The following is an 18,958-nucleotide window of genomic DNA, read 5'->3' as shown; positions in this document are numbered from 1 at the left end:
ATAACATGTGGAAAAAGTGAAGTGCTGTAAATACTTTCCAGATACACTGTAAATGTTCAACATTATTTTATTATTTTTTAATATTAAGCTGACCCCCTCCCCCCCCCCCTTTTTTTTTTTTTTTTTTTTTTTTTTTTTTTTTTTTAAATCAGTGGATAGATGTTTTTAGAGATTCTTCTAAAAACCACCTTTGCAGGCCCTGCCCTACAGCGAGTTGCTTTTAGCTTAGTGAATACCTAGGCCAGGGGTGTCAAATTCAATTTCACTGTGGGCCGCATCAGCATTGTGGTTGCCCTCAAAGGGCCAATTATATCTGTAGGACTATATAAATGAATCCAGGGCTTCAGACAATAGGAGCAGGAACTCAATCGGGCCCCCAACAAAATTTTGCACTAAAGGGGCAATAAATACCAGGAATGTATTACATGTATAGTATAGAGGTGCGCTACATACAGAGTGCAGGGCTTAAGGGGTGCGCTAAGGACCACAACAGACAGGTTAGGGATAAAGTTGTGGAGAAGTTTTAAAAAAGGGTTAGGTTATAAAAAAAAAAAAAAAAAAAATATCCCAAGCTTTGGACATCTCACGGAGCACTGTTCAATCTTTTATTCAAAAATGGAAAGAATGGCACAGCTACAAACCTACCAAGACATGGCTGTCTACCTAAGCTGACAGGCCAGAAAAGGAGAGCATTAATCAGAGAAGCAGCCAAGAGGCCCATGGTAACTGGAGGAGCAGTAGAGATCCACAGCTCAGGTGGGAGAATGTCCACAGGAAAACTACTAGAGGTGCACTCCACAAATCTGGCCTTTATGGAAGAGTGGCAAGAAGAAAGCCATGGGAAGTCCTGTTTGCAGTTTGGGAGAATACATGGGGGGGGGGGGGGACACAGCAAACATTTGGCACAAGTTGCTCTGCTCAGATGAGACTTTTTTTTAAAAGCAAAACACTATGTGTGTGTGTGTGTGGGGGGAAGACACAACACTGCACATCATCCTGAACACGCCATCCCATCTGTGAAATCTGGTGGTGGCAGAATCATGTTTTGGAGGTGCTTTTCTTCAGCAGGGACAGGGAGCCTGGTCAGAGTTGATGGGATGATGGTTGGAGCCAAATATAGGGCAGTCTTTTGAAGAAAATATGTTGGAGTCTGCAAAAGACTTGAGACCAGGGCGGAGGTCCACTTTCCAGCAGGACAACAACCCTAACCTTACAGCCGGAGCTACAGTGGAATGGTTTAGATCAAAGCATATTCATGTGCTAGAATGGCCTAGTCAAAGTCCAGACCTAAATCCAATTGAGAATCTGTGGCAAGACCTGAAAATTGCTGTTCAGATGTTCTCCATCCGATCTGACAGAGCTTGAGTTATTTTGCAAAGATGAATGGGCAAAAATTTCACTCTAGATCTGCAAAGCTGGTAGACATATACCCAAAAAGACTTTAATTGCAGCGAAAGGTGATTCTACAAAGTATTGATTCTGGGGCTGAATACAAATGCAAATGCGAGCCACACTTGTTTCAGATGTTTGTAAAAAAAATCTTGACACTTCACAATTGTGTGCCACTTTGTGTTGGTCTATAACATAAAACCCCAATAAACATTTACATTTTTGGTTGTAACGTGACAAAATGTGGAAAATTTCAAGGGGTATGAATACTTTTTCAAGGCACTGTATGACCACACTGTGACTACATCTCCATTGTCTTTGCCATGAGTGCTGAGAGGAAAGTTGTGACAGTGGCTGGAGGGTATGGAACAGATTTCTGCCACCTTTTTGGACAAAAAAAAAGCCCTGGGTGCAAGGGCCACGTGAAATATAGCCTGGCAGGCTAGATTCGGCCTGTGGATCTTTGTTTGACACATGTGACCTAGGCTATGGCTAACTGGGCTGGGAAAATTCATGATGAACTATCTCTTGAAGTAGACAATCCTATTTACTCAGTTATATCTTTTACCTTTGACCCTAATATATTCTGTGTAGATGCCATAAAGAAACCCCTCTTATGGCGGTGATGGGGGTAGATTACTGACATTTACCCCAGCTTAAATAAATCTTCTCCCTTGCAGAGTATGTACAATTATCCTTTGTTCCTGCCCTCCCCTTCCCTCCAGGTCTGTGTTGCAGCTGGTTGTGATAAAATGCAAACATGCTACATTTTATTGCAGTGCACTGTACAGCAGTGCACTGCAATGACTCGCTCAGTCATTATGAGATCCATTTTCTGTATTCTGCAAAAAACCTGGTTGATCCTGCTGCTCTTTATCTCCACCTTCTGTCCATTTCCTCAATTCAGCTAGGGATTTTGCAGCTGTAGTGGCAGCTCTACACATGCTCCATTTTCAGTGAGCTTCTATGCTAAGCTTTTCCTCCCTCACATCTGAGCAGCCCATGTGACTATAGTCACTCATGTGGGCGTATACACACTGGTAAATGACAGCCCACTCTCTCCCTCGTCCTTGCCCACTAACCAGCTAAACAAAATGGGGGGGGTTATTACATATAGATTGATGGAGGCTTCATCTTCCTCTTATTCTAAGACAGGCTGGAGAGGTGTGACACAGCATGTGACTGTTGGAAGAATTCCGCCCACACCATGTTATTGCCAAAAAATACTAAGGGTCCGTTCACACAGGGGCAACTCCGATCCGACTTCAGGTTGCCCCTAGTCGCCTCAGGTCGGACAACATTTAAAAAGCAATGTAAGTGAATGAGAGCTGTCTTAATGCACACTACTGAAGTCGCTCCGACTTCAGAAAAGGTTCCTGTACTACTTGAATCCGACTTGTATGCGACCGGTACCCATTGATTTCAATGGAGGTCGCCTCCAAGTCGGATCTCCGTCTATCAGCTCTCAAGAGGGAACTCCACGCCAAATTTCTGAAAAAAAATTTGGCGTGGGTTCCCCCTCCGAGAGCATACCAGGCCCTTAGGTCTGGTATGAATATTAAGGGGAACCCCCCTACGCCGAAAAACCGGCGTGGGGGTCCCCCCCCCAGATCCATTCCAGACCCTTATCCGAGCACGCTACCTGGCCGGCCAGGAAAGGGGGTGGGGGATGAGCGTGCGGCCCCCCTCCTGAGCCGTACCAGGCCGCGTGCCCTCAACATGGGGGCTGCCTTGGGGAAGGGGGGGGGCCACGCGGCCCCCCCACCCCAAAGCACCTTGTCCCCATATTGAGGACTGGGACCTCATAATGATCCTCTGGGACTGTGACATCATAATGGGCGGGGACATCATCCGTTGATGTCCCTTTATAAGTCGCCGCATGCCGCGTCCCTGCCATTGTGACCGGAGACAGCCACGAGGCAACATCTCCAGAAGAGAAGAAGAGAAGAACAGAAGATGGCGACAGCAGACCGGGCCACCGCTTGCAAAACAGCTAGAAGAAGGTGCAGTGGCCCGGCAAGAAGAACCAAAGAGGGGGACAAGACCCCCAAAGTCGGAAGAAGAGGGCGGCGGCGAAGAAGAAAGCCGGGCTCCTCCGCTAGTAAGAGAGATAGCAGAAGATAGCGGAGGAGTCAGGCGAGAAGATGGAAGACCCCCCGGAGCTGTGCAATAAACTATTTTAACCTGTGTTGTGTTTTTTTTTTTTTTTTAAATTTTTTTTCACAGGTGAATGGGTAGGGTTACATTGTACCCCATACTCATTCACATAGGGTGGGGGGCCGGTATCCGGGGGCCCCCTTATTAAAGGGGGCTCCCGGATTCCGATAAGCCCCCCGCCCGCAGACCCCGACAACCAACGGCCAGGGTTGTCGGGAAGAGGCCCTTGTCCTCATCAACATGGGGACAAGATGCTTTGGGGGTGAGGGGGGCACGTGGCCCCCCCCCCCTCCCCAAGGCACCCCCCATGTTGAGGGCACGCGGCCTAGTACGGCTCAGGAGGGGGGGGGGGGCGCACGCTCGTCCCCACCCCCTTTCCTGGCCGGCCGGGTAGCGTGCTCGGATAAGGGTTTGTTATGGATCTGGGGGGGACCCCCACGCCGTTTTTTCGGCGTAGGGGGGTTCCCCTCAATATTCATACCAGACCTAAGGGCCTGGTATGCTCTCTGAGGGGGAACCCACGCCACATTTTTTTTCATAAATTTGGCGTGGAGTTCCCTCTTGATTCTCTGATTGGGCGCGGCAAAAGTCGCCATGCCAGGCGACTTAAAGTTGTGTTGTAAGTCGCCCCAAGTCGTGTTCAGGTCGTGTCCAAGTTGCCTCCAAAAGTCATGTTGAAAGTCGTATTGCCCCTGTGTGAACGGACCCTAAAGATTCGATTTCAAATATGTATTCCTATGACAACCCTTGTCATAGGTTTACCTATGTAAAACAGTTTATTGATATTTATTTTAGTCTTTCAAAGGCTTTTTATTTATTTTATTTTGAACATGTGACCAGTAGCAGAAGCTCCCCCTGCTTATGTTTCCCTGCAGACAGGCTAGGAAACAGCTGGGTCATGTGACAACTGTCTATCAAGAAAAAAGTACTTGGATGTTTTTTGTTTTTATTAAAATAATTACTGCCATTGTTCATATACTAAAATAGAAAGGACAGTGTAAATTTAAGTGTGTGTCTAGTATCACTAAGTGGGGTGGGAAGAAGCCATGTGCGTGCTGAATCACACACCAGACTGCACCCTATTGCAGTTGCTGGAGAGGAAGTGGCAGCAGTTTACCTCCTTGGCATCTATACATTTTGGGTGAACCGGCTCTAATTGTTAGTGACTGCTGCCTCCTTTCCTCCTTGGGAAATGATTTCAGAAATTGCCAACCTGTACATAGGAACTCTTGTCCTTGAAGTCTCACATGCTACTTTACATAAGATGCATTGGTTATGAACTACTTTAGGGCTCTTTCACATCCGCTTGCTCAGCGGGGATTGACCGAAGCGGGCAGATCGACGAAGCATGAAGATGACAGATCCGTCTCTGCACACTGTGCAGAGACGGACCTGTCAGAGCGCCGCTCTCCCCTATGGGAGATCGGAAGACAACGGACCGCATAGCCTGTCTTCACCCAATCCAATGACGGATGGAAAAGTAGGTTTTTCCGTCGTCACGCTTTTTCGGATCGCAGCAGGTCAGATGTCAGCGGACATGTCACCGCTGACATCCGACGCTCCATAGACCTCTGTGGAGCATCCGTTCAGGTACACCTAAAAAAAAACTGACAAGCAGACCTTAACGGATCGTTCATGTGAAAGAGCCCTTAGTAGTCAGGCTTCAAGGAATGGCTTTGACATTTTCCTCTGGAGTTTGTGACAATAGGCCTCTAAATTTCTAAATTCTATCATCCAATTCCTGACAACTACTGCTTTCCATGCTCCCTAAAGGCTTGCCTTAACACTTTTGGGAGTTTTCTTTTACTGACATTTTATTGCCTACGTAATAACGGAATTCCAGATACTTAAAGGGGTTACATAGTTAGCAAGGTTGAATAAAGACACAAGTCTATCCAGCTCAACCCGAGTGAGTGTCTACAATTGTCCCTATCCTTGTACATTGCACACTCACATTGGTCCCTACCCTCAAGGAGCCCACAATCCATGGTCTCCATTCATATACTAGAGCCAATTTTGGACAGAAGCCAATTAACCTACCTGTATGTCTTTGGAGTGTTGAAGGAAACCGGAGTAACCGGAGGAAACCCACGCAGGCACAGGGAGAACATGCAAACTCCAGGCAGGTAGTGACATGGTTGGGATTCGAACCAGCGACCCTTTTTACTGCTAGGTGAGAGTGCTAAACACTACACCACTGTGCCGCCCCTCAGTGGTTGTAAAGGTTTGTTATTTATTTTCTAAATAGGTTCCTTTAAAGCAAGAGTAAACCCGCTGAAGTTTTTTTTTTTTTTTTTTTTTTTTTTTTTCCTGACCTGCAAAGGAAAAGGCATCATGAGCTAGTATGCACTGCATACTAGCTCATTATGACATGCCTTAGAACGAGGCCCCCGACATCTGGCCCGATCCACGCCGAGGGAGCTGACATGTTCCCTCTGTGTTTCTTCCGGGTATCGCGGCTCCGGCGCTGTGAGTGGCCGGAGCCGTGATATCGTCACTCCCCTGCACGGGAGATTTCCTTCCGGCAGGGTCCGGCATCTGCCGGACTTTCAGCCGAGAATCCCCTGTGCGCATGCGCCGCTGCAGTCAGCGGCGCATTGCGAGGGGAATATCTCCTAAAACGTACAGGTTTAGGAGATTTTTTTTAACCTACAGGTAAGCCTTATTATAGGATTTCCTGTAGGCAAGTCATAAAAATTACTATACAACCACTTGAAGCTAGCGCATTGTTGGTTCACTTACCTTTTTTCTTTGATTTTCACTTCTAAATGTTGTTTTTTTTCTTTGTTTTCTATGTCTGAATTTCTCACTTCCTGTTCCTCCTCAGTAAGCTGTTCTGGCTGACTAAACACCGCTCAGATGGTGCGAAGTTTACTGAGGAGAAATAGGAAGTGAGAAATTCAGACAAAGCAAAAAAACTTTTAGAAGGGAAATCAAAGGAAAAAAGTAAGTGAACCAACAATGCACTAGCTTAAAGGAACCTATTTAGAAAATAAAAAACAAAGCTTTACAACCCCTTTAAAGTCCTTTCAAAAACATATATTTTTTATTTTTTGTTTTCGTTTTTCAGTCATCTTGACAGCATTGTTATAAACTATGATGTAAATGCTGTCGTCATGGTTTATTACATTTTAAACACCTTAATAACCAATAACAGCAGAACACTTTTTGCTGTTGGTGTCCTGCCAGAATTATGAACTGCTATGGTTTCCTAATTGTACATTCAATTTAAGGTAGTTATCTTCTAAGTGCTGTATAAGTAGATTACATATGATTGATGGAGTTCCATTATTACTGTGTATTTTCTCAAAACAGATCATCATTGTAAATGAACCATTACTTTTTTTTTCTTTTTACAGCACTTTCCTCTTCAAAGATACCACAGTGGTTATTATTAGTTATTTTATTAACTAAGATGGTATTCCTCAATTTTATTGTATTGGTTAATATAAAGCTGTCATAATCTGCACTCCTTGATAGTTAAAAATCTCAGTGTTCCTTTCTGTTCTTTGTTACTGTAAATTGGAGGCGTAACTAGACCCTTCAGCACTCCGGTGCAAGAAACCCTAATGGGACCCCAGACCTCCAGCTGGGGCTCCCCCCATAGTGGGGAACGCCAGGACCCGGTCACTCCCCTCACGGTGGCAGAATGCCAGGACCTGGTCACAAGTACGACCCTGGTAGTTCTGCTACTCGTGGGTACCATTTTTCTTTTTGTATTTAATTTTAATTTTTAAATTTTTTAGAGGCTCGTTGTGGGGCTTTGGTATATTGGGGTTCTAAACAGACCTCTGATGTTTCACCTTTGAGACTAAGAAAGGAGATCGACTGAGTTTACTATGCCTCAGTTATCAATGAACAGATTCAGTGATTGGTACAGATCACTGACTCGATTTATTGAGACAAAGAAGGGGTCAGTAAATTGCACATTTACCGGCATGTTTTCTGCTCCCCATCCTGACGCATCCCCCACAGAAGTGGGGGGGGGGGGGTAGGGAATCTGGCAGTGCTGCAGGGAATGAGGTAGGCTGGGGGAGTACACAGGAGCTTGGAGCAGTAGGGGGAAGATGAGAGGGGCGACCCAGCCCCATGCTTCAGGGGGCTTATATGGCCCCCTGTACTTCTGGATAGGTGGGGTGGCACGTAGAGGAGCTGATCCACTCCATTTTCCTCCTGCAACCGCCAAAAGGCTGCAGGAATAAAATGGAGTGGATCACTTCCTCTATATGCCACCCCTCCTGTACAGGTGTATAGGGGGCCACCAGGCGCATGGTCCGGGTTGCAATTAAGACCCATGTAGGTACACCCCTGCACGACTGGCTGTGATCTGTGGCAGGAATTGAGGTTGATGGCATCAGTGGCAGTGGTGGGGGGAGAGTGACAGTGCTGGGTGAGATGGTATCAGTGGCAGTGATGTAGGGGAAGGGGGGGGATGGGGTTAGCAGCAGTACTGTGGGGGGGGGAGTGGACTCAGTTAGGGGGTGGACTCAGGAGTGCTGGTGGGGGGGATTAGTGGCAGTACTGGGGGAGGATGGGGGCAGTGACAGTGGCGTTCTCTCCTTAAAATGTAATATTTTAAATGTTCTTAGCTCTTAAATAGTCGCTTAGTTCCCATTGAAAGATAGAACTGGAAATGTTTTTCCCAGATGTTTATATGTCTGGGTCAAGTCTGCAAGTTTTAACGGTTTAGAACAGATACCTAAATAGAAAAGTAATCCATACATTAGTAATGATAATGATCATTATTTAGGTGGCAGCATTTTAAAATGGTGAACGATTTGTCAGTAGTTGATGGCTGTTGAAAAAAAAACTTGTCTGTTTCTCTTACAGCTGGAAAGGTTTACAAGTATGAGAATTAAGAAGGAGAAGGATAAGCCGTATATGTCGCACAGGAATTCTGCCAACTACTCTGACAATCCCCTTCAGACTCTGCAGGAACTCAATGATGAAACTGTGCTAGAATTGTTTGAACAGATGTTGGTAGGTTTTCGCATCCACATTTTGTACTCTGATCTGATGCTCGTGATACTCTATTATTTACCTGCTTCAGGACAAGAAAAAGCTTTTAAAAAGTTGACCTTTTTTAACACCAATCTAAAGCAGGCAATACTTGATGCATTTTTTTTTGTTCAACCAGCATTTTGCCTCATCCACACATTTTGATGTGAATAGGGTAAATTCTCCTGTAGAGCTATTGTATTATGACAGTGGGGAGACCAAGGCTTCTCATCAGCACTGCTGGCTATAGCGGACAATGCTGATCAAGCAAAAGTTTTGTAACAGGCTGCTTGTACAGAAGTCAATTGGGGGCACCAATGTAAAAGTAGAATGTGGGAGTTTTTCAAGAAACATGGTGGTTTAACTCAGAATTAATGGACAGTTGGCCCAGTATTGTATAGCTGTGATTTCCAGCCAGTGGCTTGGACCACCTTAAGGCTGGATTCACACCTATGCATTTTTAGTGCTTTTTGCATTTTGCAGATTTACAATAGTCCATTTACCATGGTTTCCTATGGCACATGTTCTGTAGTGCAAATCTGCAAAATATAAAAAGCACTAAAAATGCATAGGTGTGAATCCAGCCTAAGGTCTCATTCACACCATGGTGCAGAGACTTCAGTTTTTCTGCACACATTCTGCAAGGGCACATAAAAAATGTGTTCTCTATGTGTACTGTTTACACCACAACAAACTGATTTTTTTTCTGCCCAGGTATCTGCAACGGGTATGCAGTTTTCTGCACAGGAAAAAAACTGCCATGAAATCAGCATTGGTGTAAATAGGGCACATAACTGACCCGCATTAAAACTGATGTCAACATGCGTAAAAACTGACTGAAACTCTCATGAAAACTAATGTAAACTGATTTATCTGCAAGTGAAATCTGCACGATTTTTTTTTCATAATTTTTCATGCAGGTATCGTGAGAACTAACTTTTAACGTTTAGCATTTTTAGGACTTGTACATTATATAAAAATGTTTGAATAAAATCTAGTTTCACCTTTTTCTCTGGAAAAATAAACCAAGGGCTTCAATTCCTTGGTAGGTAGTTTAAACGTTTATAGAGAACATTCTTTTTTTTTTTTTTTCTTTTTGTTCTTCATTTAACACCACTTGCATAAAACACTTTTCATAAAACCTTGTATTCAAGGAAATGTTTGCCTCACAGATTTCATGGTGCTGCTACTAGACATAAACTGTACAGATTAATTAGCAAGTAGAAAAAAAATATAGTGTTCTGAAATGCTTGTTTGACTCTTAAAGTGTAACTCTAGCCAGTTTGTGAGTAAAATAGGGAATTGTTTGCACCTTTCATAGTTTATTGCAGTCTGAACTAAAGACTCAAATGGAAGATATGCCCTAGTAACAACATCGGACAAAGTGAGGAAAAAGCTACAACAGTGAGCTCTTTCACACAGGCAGCCTGACAGGGTTGTATATATGCCACAGATGTAAAACTTTGCTTTGTGGTGGTGGCAATTTTAACATTGGCTGCGGAGTTTGCCACGAAACAATTGGCTCTGCAGTTGTGGCGTTCTCTTTCAATGTAAAAGGAGAAGCTCTGCTTGTTTGCTTCCTCTCCGCAGCCACATTTGGCACCTTTGGGGGGGGGGGGGGGGGTGAGGTCTCCTGGTGGATGTCCCCCGTCCCCCGTCCCCCCCCTTCCTGCTTCCACCACTGCCAAGCCATTTAGAAAGCCCAGTAGGGAACCGGCTGTGAAGCCAGAAGATTGCACTGCCGGTTTACCGTATGAGTAATGGCTGCGGCAGCAACCGAGGAGAGCCAATTGAAAAATCAGCTGGGCGGCCAACATTGCAGGATCTCTGGACAGGCAAGTGTCTCTGAATATTAAAAGTGCGGGGAGGAGGTTGTTGGAGCTCTGCTTTAAGTAAAAAAAAAAAAAAGTCTGGAGGCGTCTTAAAGCACCATCTGAACACCTGCCGGCTACTTCTATACTGTGCTCTGCAATAATGTGCTAATGGGAATTCTAGTCCCCCTCCCCCTTCTCTTCCAAAAAAACCCCCAAAAAACGAAAAAGGAAAAAAAAAAAGTTGAATTTCTTACATCAGGGGAGACAGAGCCTTAGTACTTACTATGTGGGTTATAGGGCCACTGATAGGTGATGGACACTGGCATGCCCTAAGGCAACAAGGGTACTCCCTATATAACCCCTCCCACTACTGGGCGTGCTCAGTTTTTTTTTTTTTTTCCACAAAGAATTTTATTATGTTTCCAAAACCAGCTAGGACTTAGAGGGGAAAGATACTGAGGTAGAGAGGGGGGAGAAAGCTTGGATAAGCCCTCGAACGGGTTGGGGGTGGGTCAACCACCAGCTACCCTCTCCGTCCCGGTGAAGCCAACAAAAAGGGGAGGCACCACTATACTCCAGAGCTGCAGCTATGTTCAGATAGACAGTGCTGCACGCACTGCCCACATGGGGAATGCCAGTTGGGAAAATTTTTCACTGTCTCCTAAGCTTGCATCAACGCAAGGTATCTATGGGAAGATTTAAAAGTCCGCCATGCTCCCCAGACTGCGGAAAAGCGATCAATCCTGTCCTGCACTATATGAATCAGCTCCTCCATCGCTTCTATACGATTAATGCGAAGAAACCAGCTTTTAATCGAGGGAGGGGACACAGATCTCCAAAGTACCGGAATACAAAGCCTAGCAGCATTGGTCATATGCATCGCCAAAGATTTACAATATTTCTTCTGAGGAATATTCGATAAGTGTAATAAGTATTGTGCAGGGGTGAACTCCAAAGCCAAGGGTGAAACCTCAGAAATTACCTTATGAACCTCCCTCCAATAGGGCTGAATCAGAGGGCAACCCCACCAAATGTGAAGAAGGGTACCTGACCCTTGTCCGCATCTCCAACATTGATCAGGGACCGTCGGAAAGATCCTATGGAGCAAATCTGGAGTTTTATACCATCTCATCTTTAATTTGTAACCATTTTCCTGTGTGTTTACATTTAGGGACCCCTTATGAATATATAGATGTATACGGTCCCACTCTTTATCCGTAATCTCCTGGTCCAGCACTGACCCCCAGAAGACCCGATCCGGGCTCCTGCCAGGGTGCTGAGTCTTAAACATAGAAGCATACAAAGCCGAGATCACGTGATTCTGGGGAGTCGTGCTGGAGCACAGAGCCTCAAATTCAGTAGGCTCTGTCAAGTATCCCGGTCTCCTCCCTGGGTCATCTAAGAAATGTTTCAACTGTATATAGGGCCAATACGGGAACGTCTTGGTGTTGGATAGCTTGGCCAAGTCCTGATGACTCAAGAACCTGCCCCTCCTAAAGAATTGTTTCACCACCATCTCTGTAAATGGCCATTCATGAGCCAAGAAACTAGCAGTCAAGCCCGGGGGGAAGTCAGGGTTTCCCTTAATAGGAGTGATCGGACTCTCTGTGTGGGAAAGCGCCATTGCCTTGCAAGCCCTGGTGAATTCTTGCAGAGTTGCCCCGACAAGAGGGTGTGCAGAGAGCTGATGCCCCGTGGGTCGCTTATTACTCCAAGGAAGCGCTTGCAGGTCTTGGCGGACAATGAGCTTTTCAAGTTCTTTCCAGTCCTTGCAGCGCGAGTGAACCTTCCAGTCGACTACCCTGGCCATGTGTACTGCCCAATAATAACGTTTAAGGTCGGGCAGACCAATCCCTCCCTTAGCTTTGGGTAAAACCAGGGTTGCCCACCTGATGCGAGGGGATTTGGCGCCCCAGAGGAAGGATCTACAAATTCTTTTAAAGGCTGTGAAAAAGGCCGGTGGAAGACGTATGGGGATTGTTTGCATTTTATAGAGAAGTCGTGGAAGCACAGTCATTTTGAGAGCAGCAGCTCGCCCAAACCACGACAGAGTCGGGACATCCCACCTCTGCAGTTCCTGTTGTATAGTTTTTAGTTCGGGGAGAAAGTTCCTTTCATAAAGGGAACTTAGCTTGCCAGGCAATTGTATGCCAAGGTATGTGATAGCATCTGAGTTCCATTTAAAAGGAAAGTTGGCTTGACATTGCTGGGCAAGACCATGTGACAGGGAAACGTTCAGCGCAAACGATTTGGAGTAATTAAGTTTTAGATTGGCTATGCGTTTGAATTGCTCCAGGAGTGGCATTAGATTTGGTAGAGACGTTAATGGGGATGTGAGGAAAAGTAAGATATCGTCCGCAAAAGCTGCGATTTTGTATTCCTTATGACGAACCCTGATGCCCTTGATGTCCGGGTGAAGCCTAATGCAGCGCAAAAGGGGTTCCAGGGTGAGGACGTACAGAAGGGGAGAAAGAGGGCACCCTTGTCTAGTGCCATTTCGGATGGGGAAGGCGTCCGACAGGTGGCCATTAACCTTGGCCCTGGCCCTGGGGTTAGAATATAAAGCCCCAATAAAGGTACACATGGTGCTGCCCAGGCCCAGGGCCCGAAGCACCGCTTGCAAGTAATCCCAGGCCACCCTGTCGAACGCCTTCTCCGCATCCATTGCTAGAAAGAAGCCCTCCTGTTGGGTGGAAGTCAGCCAATGATGGAGATTTAAGGCCTTAATCGTATTGTCTCTCGCTTCCCTCCCCCGTACGAAGCCCACTTGGTCCTTCCCCACCCAGGCAGGAATGTAAAACGCCAGACGATTTGCAATAATCTTCGCAAACAACTTCAAATCCACATTTAAAAGTGAAATTGGGCGATAATTAACGTCTGTGGGATCCCTACCGTCTTTGGGTAACACCGTGATATATGCTTCTAGAAGTGTATCCGGGGGTTGGGGGGTCTTAGCTAGTGAGTTAAAGGCTTTGAGAAACCGTGGCACCAGTAGGGCTGCATAGTTTTTGTAGTATGGTACCGTGAAGCCGTCCGGGCCTGGGCTTTTACCCGGCTTCATCGACTTCAAGGCAGTCTCCCATTCCTCAGAGGACAAGGGAGCTTCCAGGCCAACGCGATCGTCAACTGACAACGCTTTAGGGCTATATTTGTCCAGAAATTCCCCAATCAACCGTGAGCGTGCCCTATCCTCTGCGGGGTCACGAACGCCTTCTTCTAAATTATATAACTTACTATAGTAATGAAGAAATTGCTGCGCGATATCCTCGTTTTTTGAGAAGGAGCGCCCCGCACTATCCGACAGATGGTGCACCGTAGTGGCAAGGGTGCGCTTCTGTAAACAACGTGCCAATAACTTCCCAGGTTTGTTGCCCTGTTCGTAGAACAACTTTTGCGATGGCATATGGCGTTTACGCGCCCGCCGAAACAGTTCCTCCACCAATTGAGCCCGTGCGTCTGCCAATTGCTGCGCCACTTGAGTGGCCTTAGTACGTTTGTGCTGCAATTCTAATTTAGTAATCTCCTGGGTAAGGGTCTTTATCAGTTCCTGATGTTCCCTCTTCTTCCTAGCTGCAATCGCCAGAAGGTGTCCCCGAATCACGCACTTATGTGCCTCCCATTGCACCATAGGAGACACCTCCGGCGTATCATTCGTGGCAAAGTAGTCCCGTATGGCCTGTTCAATGCGGGCTGAATCCGCGGAGTCTGACAAGGTGGACGCATCCAGCCTCCACATTCTGGTCAGTCTCTCCCTCTGTGGGAATTGCAAAGTCAGCGTGATGGGATGATGGTCGGAGAGTGTCATAGCTTCTATGGATGCGTTGGCTAGGTGGGACAAATCTGTCTGCCGTATGAAAAGGTAATCCAGCCTCGAATAGCGATTGTGTGGGTGTGAAAAGAAGGTATAGTCCTTCTCACTAGGGTGGAGCGTACGCCAGGTGTCGTGGAGCGCGAGAGATGCAAGTTGGAGTTTGACTTGCCGCAGCGCCGAGTAAGGGAGCGAAGACGTCCCCGACGAGGTATCTAGCAAGGGATCTAGCGCTAGGTTGAAATCCCCCCCTAAAATAAGGAGGCCAGCTTGGAAAGTAATGAGTTTCAATAGAGTGGTTTTCAAAAACGGGATTCTATTAGTATTGGGACAGTACACATTCGCCAGAGTTACAGGTTTGTCCTTCCAGGTACCTGCCCTCCGGGTCAACTAGTTGATCAGTCAGAATAAACGGAAGAGATTTGGCTATTAAGATGGAAACACCCTTAGCTTTGGAGTCAGGGGAGGTTGCATGGAATACCGTCGGAAAATGCTTGTCCGACAAGCGGGGAATCGAACCAGTTTTGAAATGTGTTTCTTGAAAGAAAAGGATTTGCGCCTTAGGTCTATGGGCCTCTGCTAGGACACTGCTCCGTTTTTCCGGTACATTGAGTCCTTTAGTATTCAGGGAGAGAACTTTAAGCGACAGAGGAGCCGAAATATGCTTTACGGAAGACATAGTCGGAGGCAGAGGAGAGGTGTGAGCAGAATACAATGGTCACAACACTAACTCAGTATACGTCTTTGTCCAAGCCCCGCAACAGCGAGACGGAGAGGGTGAATCTGGAGAAAAGGGAAAGAGGAGGAGCGAGAAAAAGAGAGGGCGAGGAGGAGAGGGAGAGAAAAAAAAGGGGGGGGGAGGGGGGGCAACCGCTATCAAATAAACACCAGTGGTGGTCCCAGCTGTTACTGGGGACACCGCCGAACGCACTGCGTGGACCCTGAGGGTATCCCAGGGGATAAAACAACCAGAGGTGGGTATAGGCCCGCTACCCCACCTAATTGCCCTGTAGAAACAAAAAAAGAAAACCAGAGTAACTATTTCCGGATATGTTCAAGAGGGGAACCTGCCTCCTTGATGTGAGAACGAAGCCGAACAATAGAGAGTCACACAGCTATCCCCACCCAGGTGACTCCCTGTCTGGCTCATATAATATGGGAAGAACCCCCCTTCTGGAGGGACAGGTCTGTTGGAAAACTATCAACCCCATATAGCCCCTCCACCAAGCTCCAAAAGGACCGCGTTCCAGCCCATATCCCTAACATAAAGCGAGAGAGTACTTCCGGCAGCAAAAATAATATAATATTCTACATCCAAAACTAACCTGTAACTTGTACCCAGAATTAAGCAAACAGTAGGCCTTAGGCTAGAGGGACCAAGTTATAAGGTCCCCAACCCAGTGTCCTCGGCCAATGAAGAGCAGCGAAGCAGAACCTTCCGCGCTACCAGCCCCAGTAGGGACTGCGAAGTCGCCAGACCTGTTGCCAGTCACTGGAAGGGGCAGGTCGGAAGTGCGAGACACCTCATTCTGCAGCGATGCTTCCGCATGACCAAGAACAGCTAGGTGATTACCGAGATTGCACGGGTAAAAGCTCAAACAGCAATACCCAAGAAATTCCGGTCCCCAACAGTAAACATGTGAAAATGACCAACAAACAGTACATTTGTAAACCAAACAGTAACCAGCCCCTAGCGGGGAACATCAACATGTTGAAAAAGAGCACCAGGTCAAATAGCGAACCATTGCAACTATCCCAATCAGCAGGCATGTAAGAGTGATGATAGTCACTGAGGATGAAGTCCGCTCATGTTCCTGGCAGAGAATAGCGATCAGAAGCATCAGTCCCAACAGCAGAAGCCAAGGGCCAGACTGTAGGGAGAAAGAAATAGGGCATACGTCTCTTTGTAGGCCCATGGACTCAGCTGGGGGAGCAGGGCCAGGACCCCCTATCAGCCAGGGAGGGCACATACTGACATGTAGGATGAGCGGTCAATATCAACAGTGTTCAGTCTGTGTGGAATAAATTTGGTCCCCAACCAGAGAGAGGTTGCTCCCCTTAGCTTCCTTAAAAGCACAACCAAAAGTCAGGGGCCTGCCTGTCTATGAGATGCATAAAGTCCCTTAGTTGCCCTGGGAAACAGAATGTAATGTGGCGGTTCTCAACCCCAAGCCTGGGGAAAAATACTTAGTCTGCTTCTGCTGCGGCCGCAGTCTATGAAAGTTACGCCACCTTGCCAGTTCGCTGTCAGGATAGGCCGCATGAGAGGATACAATCCAGAGGGCCCTCTGGAATGGCTAGGTATAAGTGCAAGTCCACTGATCAGGATAACAAACAAAGGGGTGGTATGGGACTACTCGCCCACCCGAGTAGCTAATCACTGGTCGGTTCTGCGACGGACAGATGAGGGGGATTCCCGTGGGCTGTCTTAAGTTTCCATGTCACCTCCACTCCTATGAGCAGAGGCAGTAGAATTCCTCCTTCTCCTTGGCCGGTGTTTGTGTGATCGCGGCGTAGAGTCAGGCTGGGTGGGAATCCAGGGATCCGGTTGCAAGAAGGCACTGTACCAGTCAGGCACCTCCACAAATGGGATGCCCAGGGTATCGCAGAAAGGTCTCAAGTCGGCCGGGACTCTCAGGTGTGCCGTACGATTTCCAGCTGAGGCCTGCAGGCAAAATGGAAACTTCCATCTGTAGGGGATACGGCGGTCTCGCAAAACTTGTAACAGCGGTCTGAGGTCACGTCTGTGCTGCAGCGTGATGGCAGATAAGTCTTGGAACAGTTGAATGCGCGCACCTTCGTACTCCAGGCGGTCATGATTGCGTGCAAGCCTCAGGATGTCTTCTTTTTGAGTAAAGCTTACCAGGCAGCACACCGCATCTCTGGGGGGATCTGTATCCCTGCCCCTGGGCCTCAGAGCTCTGTGGCATCACTCCATCTCCACTGGGGCATCCGGAGGCCTACCCAGCAGCGTGTTGAAAATAGCCCAAATTGCAGCCTGTAATTGGGGACCTTCCACCGTTTCTGGGATGCCTCGCACACGAAGGTTGCGCCTTCGTCCCCTGTTATCCAGGTCCTCCATGTGCCTATGCATGTCCAGGAGATGTTGGCTGTGCACACTAGAGACCTGCTGTACTTGTTGTATGGCTGCTCCATGTGTCATGGCTGCGGCCTCCACCCGCTCCACCCTGGAAGCAACTGCCCTGATATCCGATCTGAGGTCTGATATGGCTGCAAATAGAGTGTTTTTAATGTCCGTGGCCACCGAGTGTAAATCCGCCAGATTCAGAGTGGGAGGGACGTGCGGGTGGTGCGTACCTGTCACCGCGGAGGCTCCCTGGAGATCCGGTGGGGTTGCAGACATACTGCGGTCCGGGGTCTGAGATGCGGCCTGCACGTCCGCCGCTTGTGAGCGGAACATCGCCGGAATGTTGCGGCTAAGCTGCGTGGACGAATCCTGCGCCGTCCGGAAAATAGAGGAGCTTCTCCCAGTCATCTTCTCCGTTAGCAAAATAGGAGGTCTGGGTGGCGGAGCTCTCGTCCTAAGCTGCCATCTTCCTCCGTTGCCAGGCCACGCCCCCGTGCTCAGTTTTTACGCCAGTGCCTAAGGTGTTGGTCACGAGTAAAGATGTGCTGTGCTGAGCTCCACAGGAAGCTTCCCTGCTGGGGATAGCCGTGCTGACCGGATCAATTCTGATGTCCTTTTCATGGGCGAAATGAATGGTACCCGGGCCTTTTGTCTGAAGAAAAAAGGTTTTGCTTGCAAAAGCTTCTCTTTAGAGAGCTGGACCCTGTGATCCAGTACTTTTTGGTAGTAAGGCCGTAAAGTTTTTACTGGCAGGGTACTGTCGCAGGTCCAGGATTGTGGGTAACCGGAGGTTTCCTGAAGATCTCGGGGGCCACCGTGAAGGGTGAAGATTGGGTTTTTATCTCGAATAACCCTGCTGCAAGGAAAGGTAAGGGAGATTTTCTTAGGAATTTCTCCTTCTATGTATAATGCTGTCATGCCTATGTGTTACCACTGGGGGCTGTATTGAGCACTCACCGCCTGATGCTGGAAAAAGAGCAGAAGCCTTAATTTCTCCTCTCCTCTGGCCACAAGCAGATCCTCTGATAAGAAGGGGGGGGGGGGGTCCGGTCCTCCTGCTGCACCCTCAATGTTGGTCCTTTTCCTCTTTGGGGAATTGATATGCCAAAAAGCAGTTTCCTTCTTTGAAAAAAAGGGACAGAACGCATGGCCGCTCAGTGGAGGATTTACCCCCCACCATGTCTGCTGTTTCACAGGACACCTGAGCCGCCGCTCGCGCGGGAAAACACTTTCCTTTGAATGGAGGGGGGGGGGGCGAAATTCGCACGGGGGGCATGGCTAGCGGCGTCGGATGCTGGCCACACGTGGAGGAAGTGTTATAGCACTGTGTGTGTAGCTGCTGCTGGCTGTGGAGGGACAGAGCAGGAGAATGGCTTGTTCAGTTAAGTGACACAGGCATTTCCCTTTGACACATTATACTTTACCAGGCTAGGATTAATAGCTGCTTACAGAGCTGAACTATAGCCTAGCGGTGTACATTCTTTTGCTTGTAGTGCCTCTGCTTTATGCTTCACGCTATGAGTGGTAATGGGACCAGGAACTCCTCCAAGGGTTCTAAAGTGGTCAATGGTTTCACAATAAACTAAATCCATTTTTTAAAAGAATGTCATCCTCCTCTTAGAAGAAAGCGGCTGGTCAGATTGAGCTATCAAGGGAAACTGTTGCATAAATCTTCATTCCCTGTATATATCTTTCAAGAGGTTT

At 47.5% G+C, this 18,958-nt stretch overlaps 1 protein-coding gene across 1 annotated transcript in view; it reads left to right on the top strand.

Moving 5' to 3' along the window:
• Positions 1-18,958, top strand: part of LOC143962194 (protein diaphanous homolog 1-like) — a 311,409-nt gene that overhangs the window by 122,262 nt on the left and 170,189 nt on the right. The window contains exon 3 of the mRNA XM_077471524.1: positions 8,377-8,526. Within this exon, the coding sequence (XP_077327650.1) occupies positions 8,377-8,526 (150 nt within the window). The remainder of the gene's footprint in view (positions 1-8,376; positions 8,527-18,958) is intronic.

This window comes from Lithobates pipiens, unplaced genomic scaffold (genome assembly GCF_037356315.1).
Source record: "Lithobates pipiens isolate NorthernLeopardFrog02 unplaced genomic scaffold, aLitPip1_a1.2 Scaffold_8, whole genome shotgun sequence".
Taxonomy (NCBI): Eukaryota; Metazoa; Chordata; class Amphibia; order Anura; family Ranidae; genus Lithobates; species Lithobates pipiens.
The sequence above is the reverse complement of the archived record's forward strand: the minus strand, read 5'-3'. Positions and strand labels throughout refer to the sequence as shown.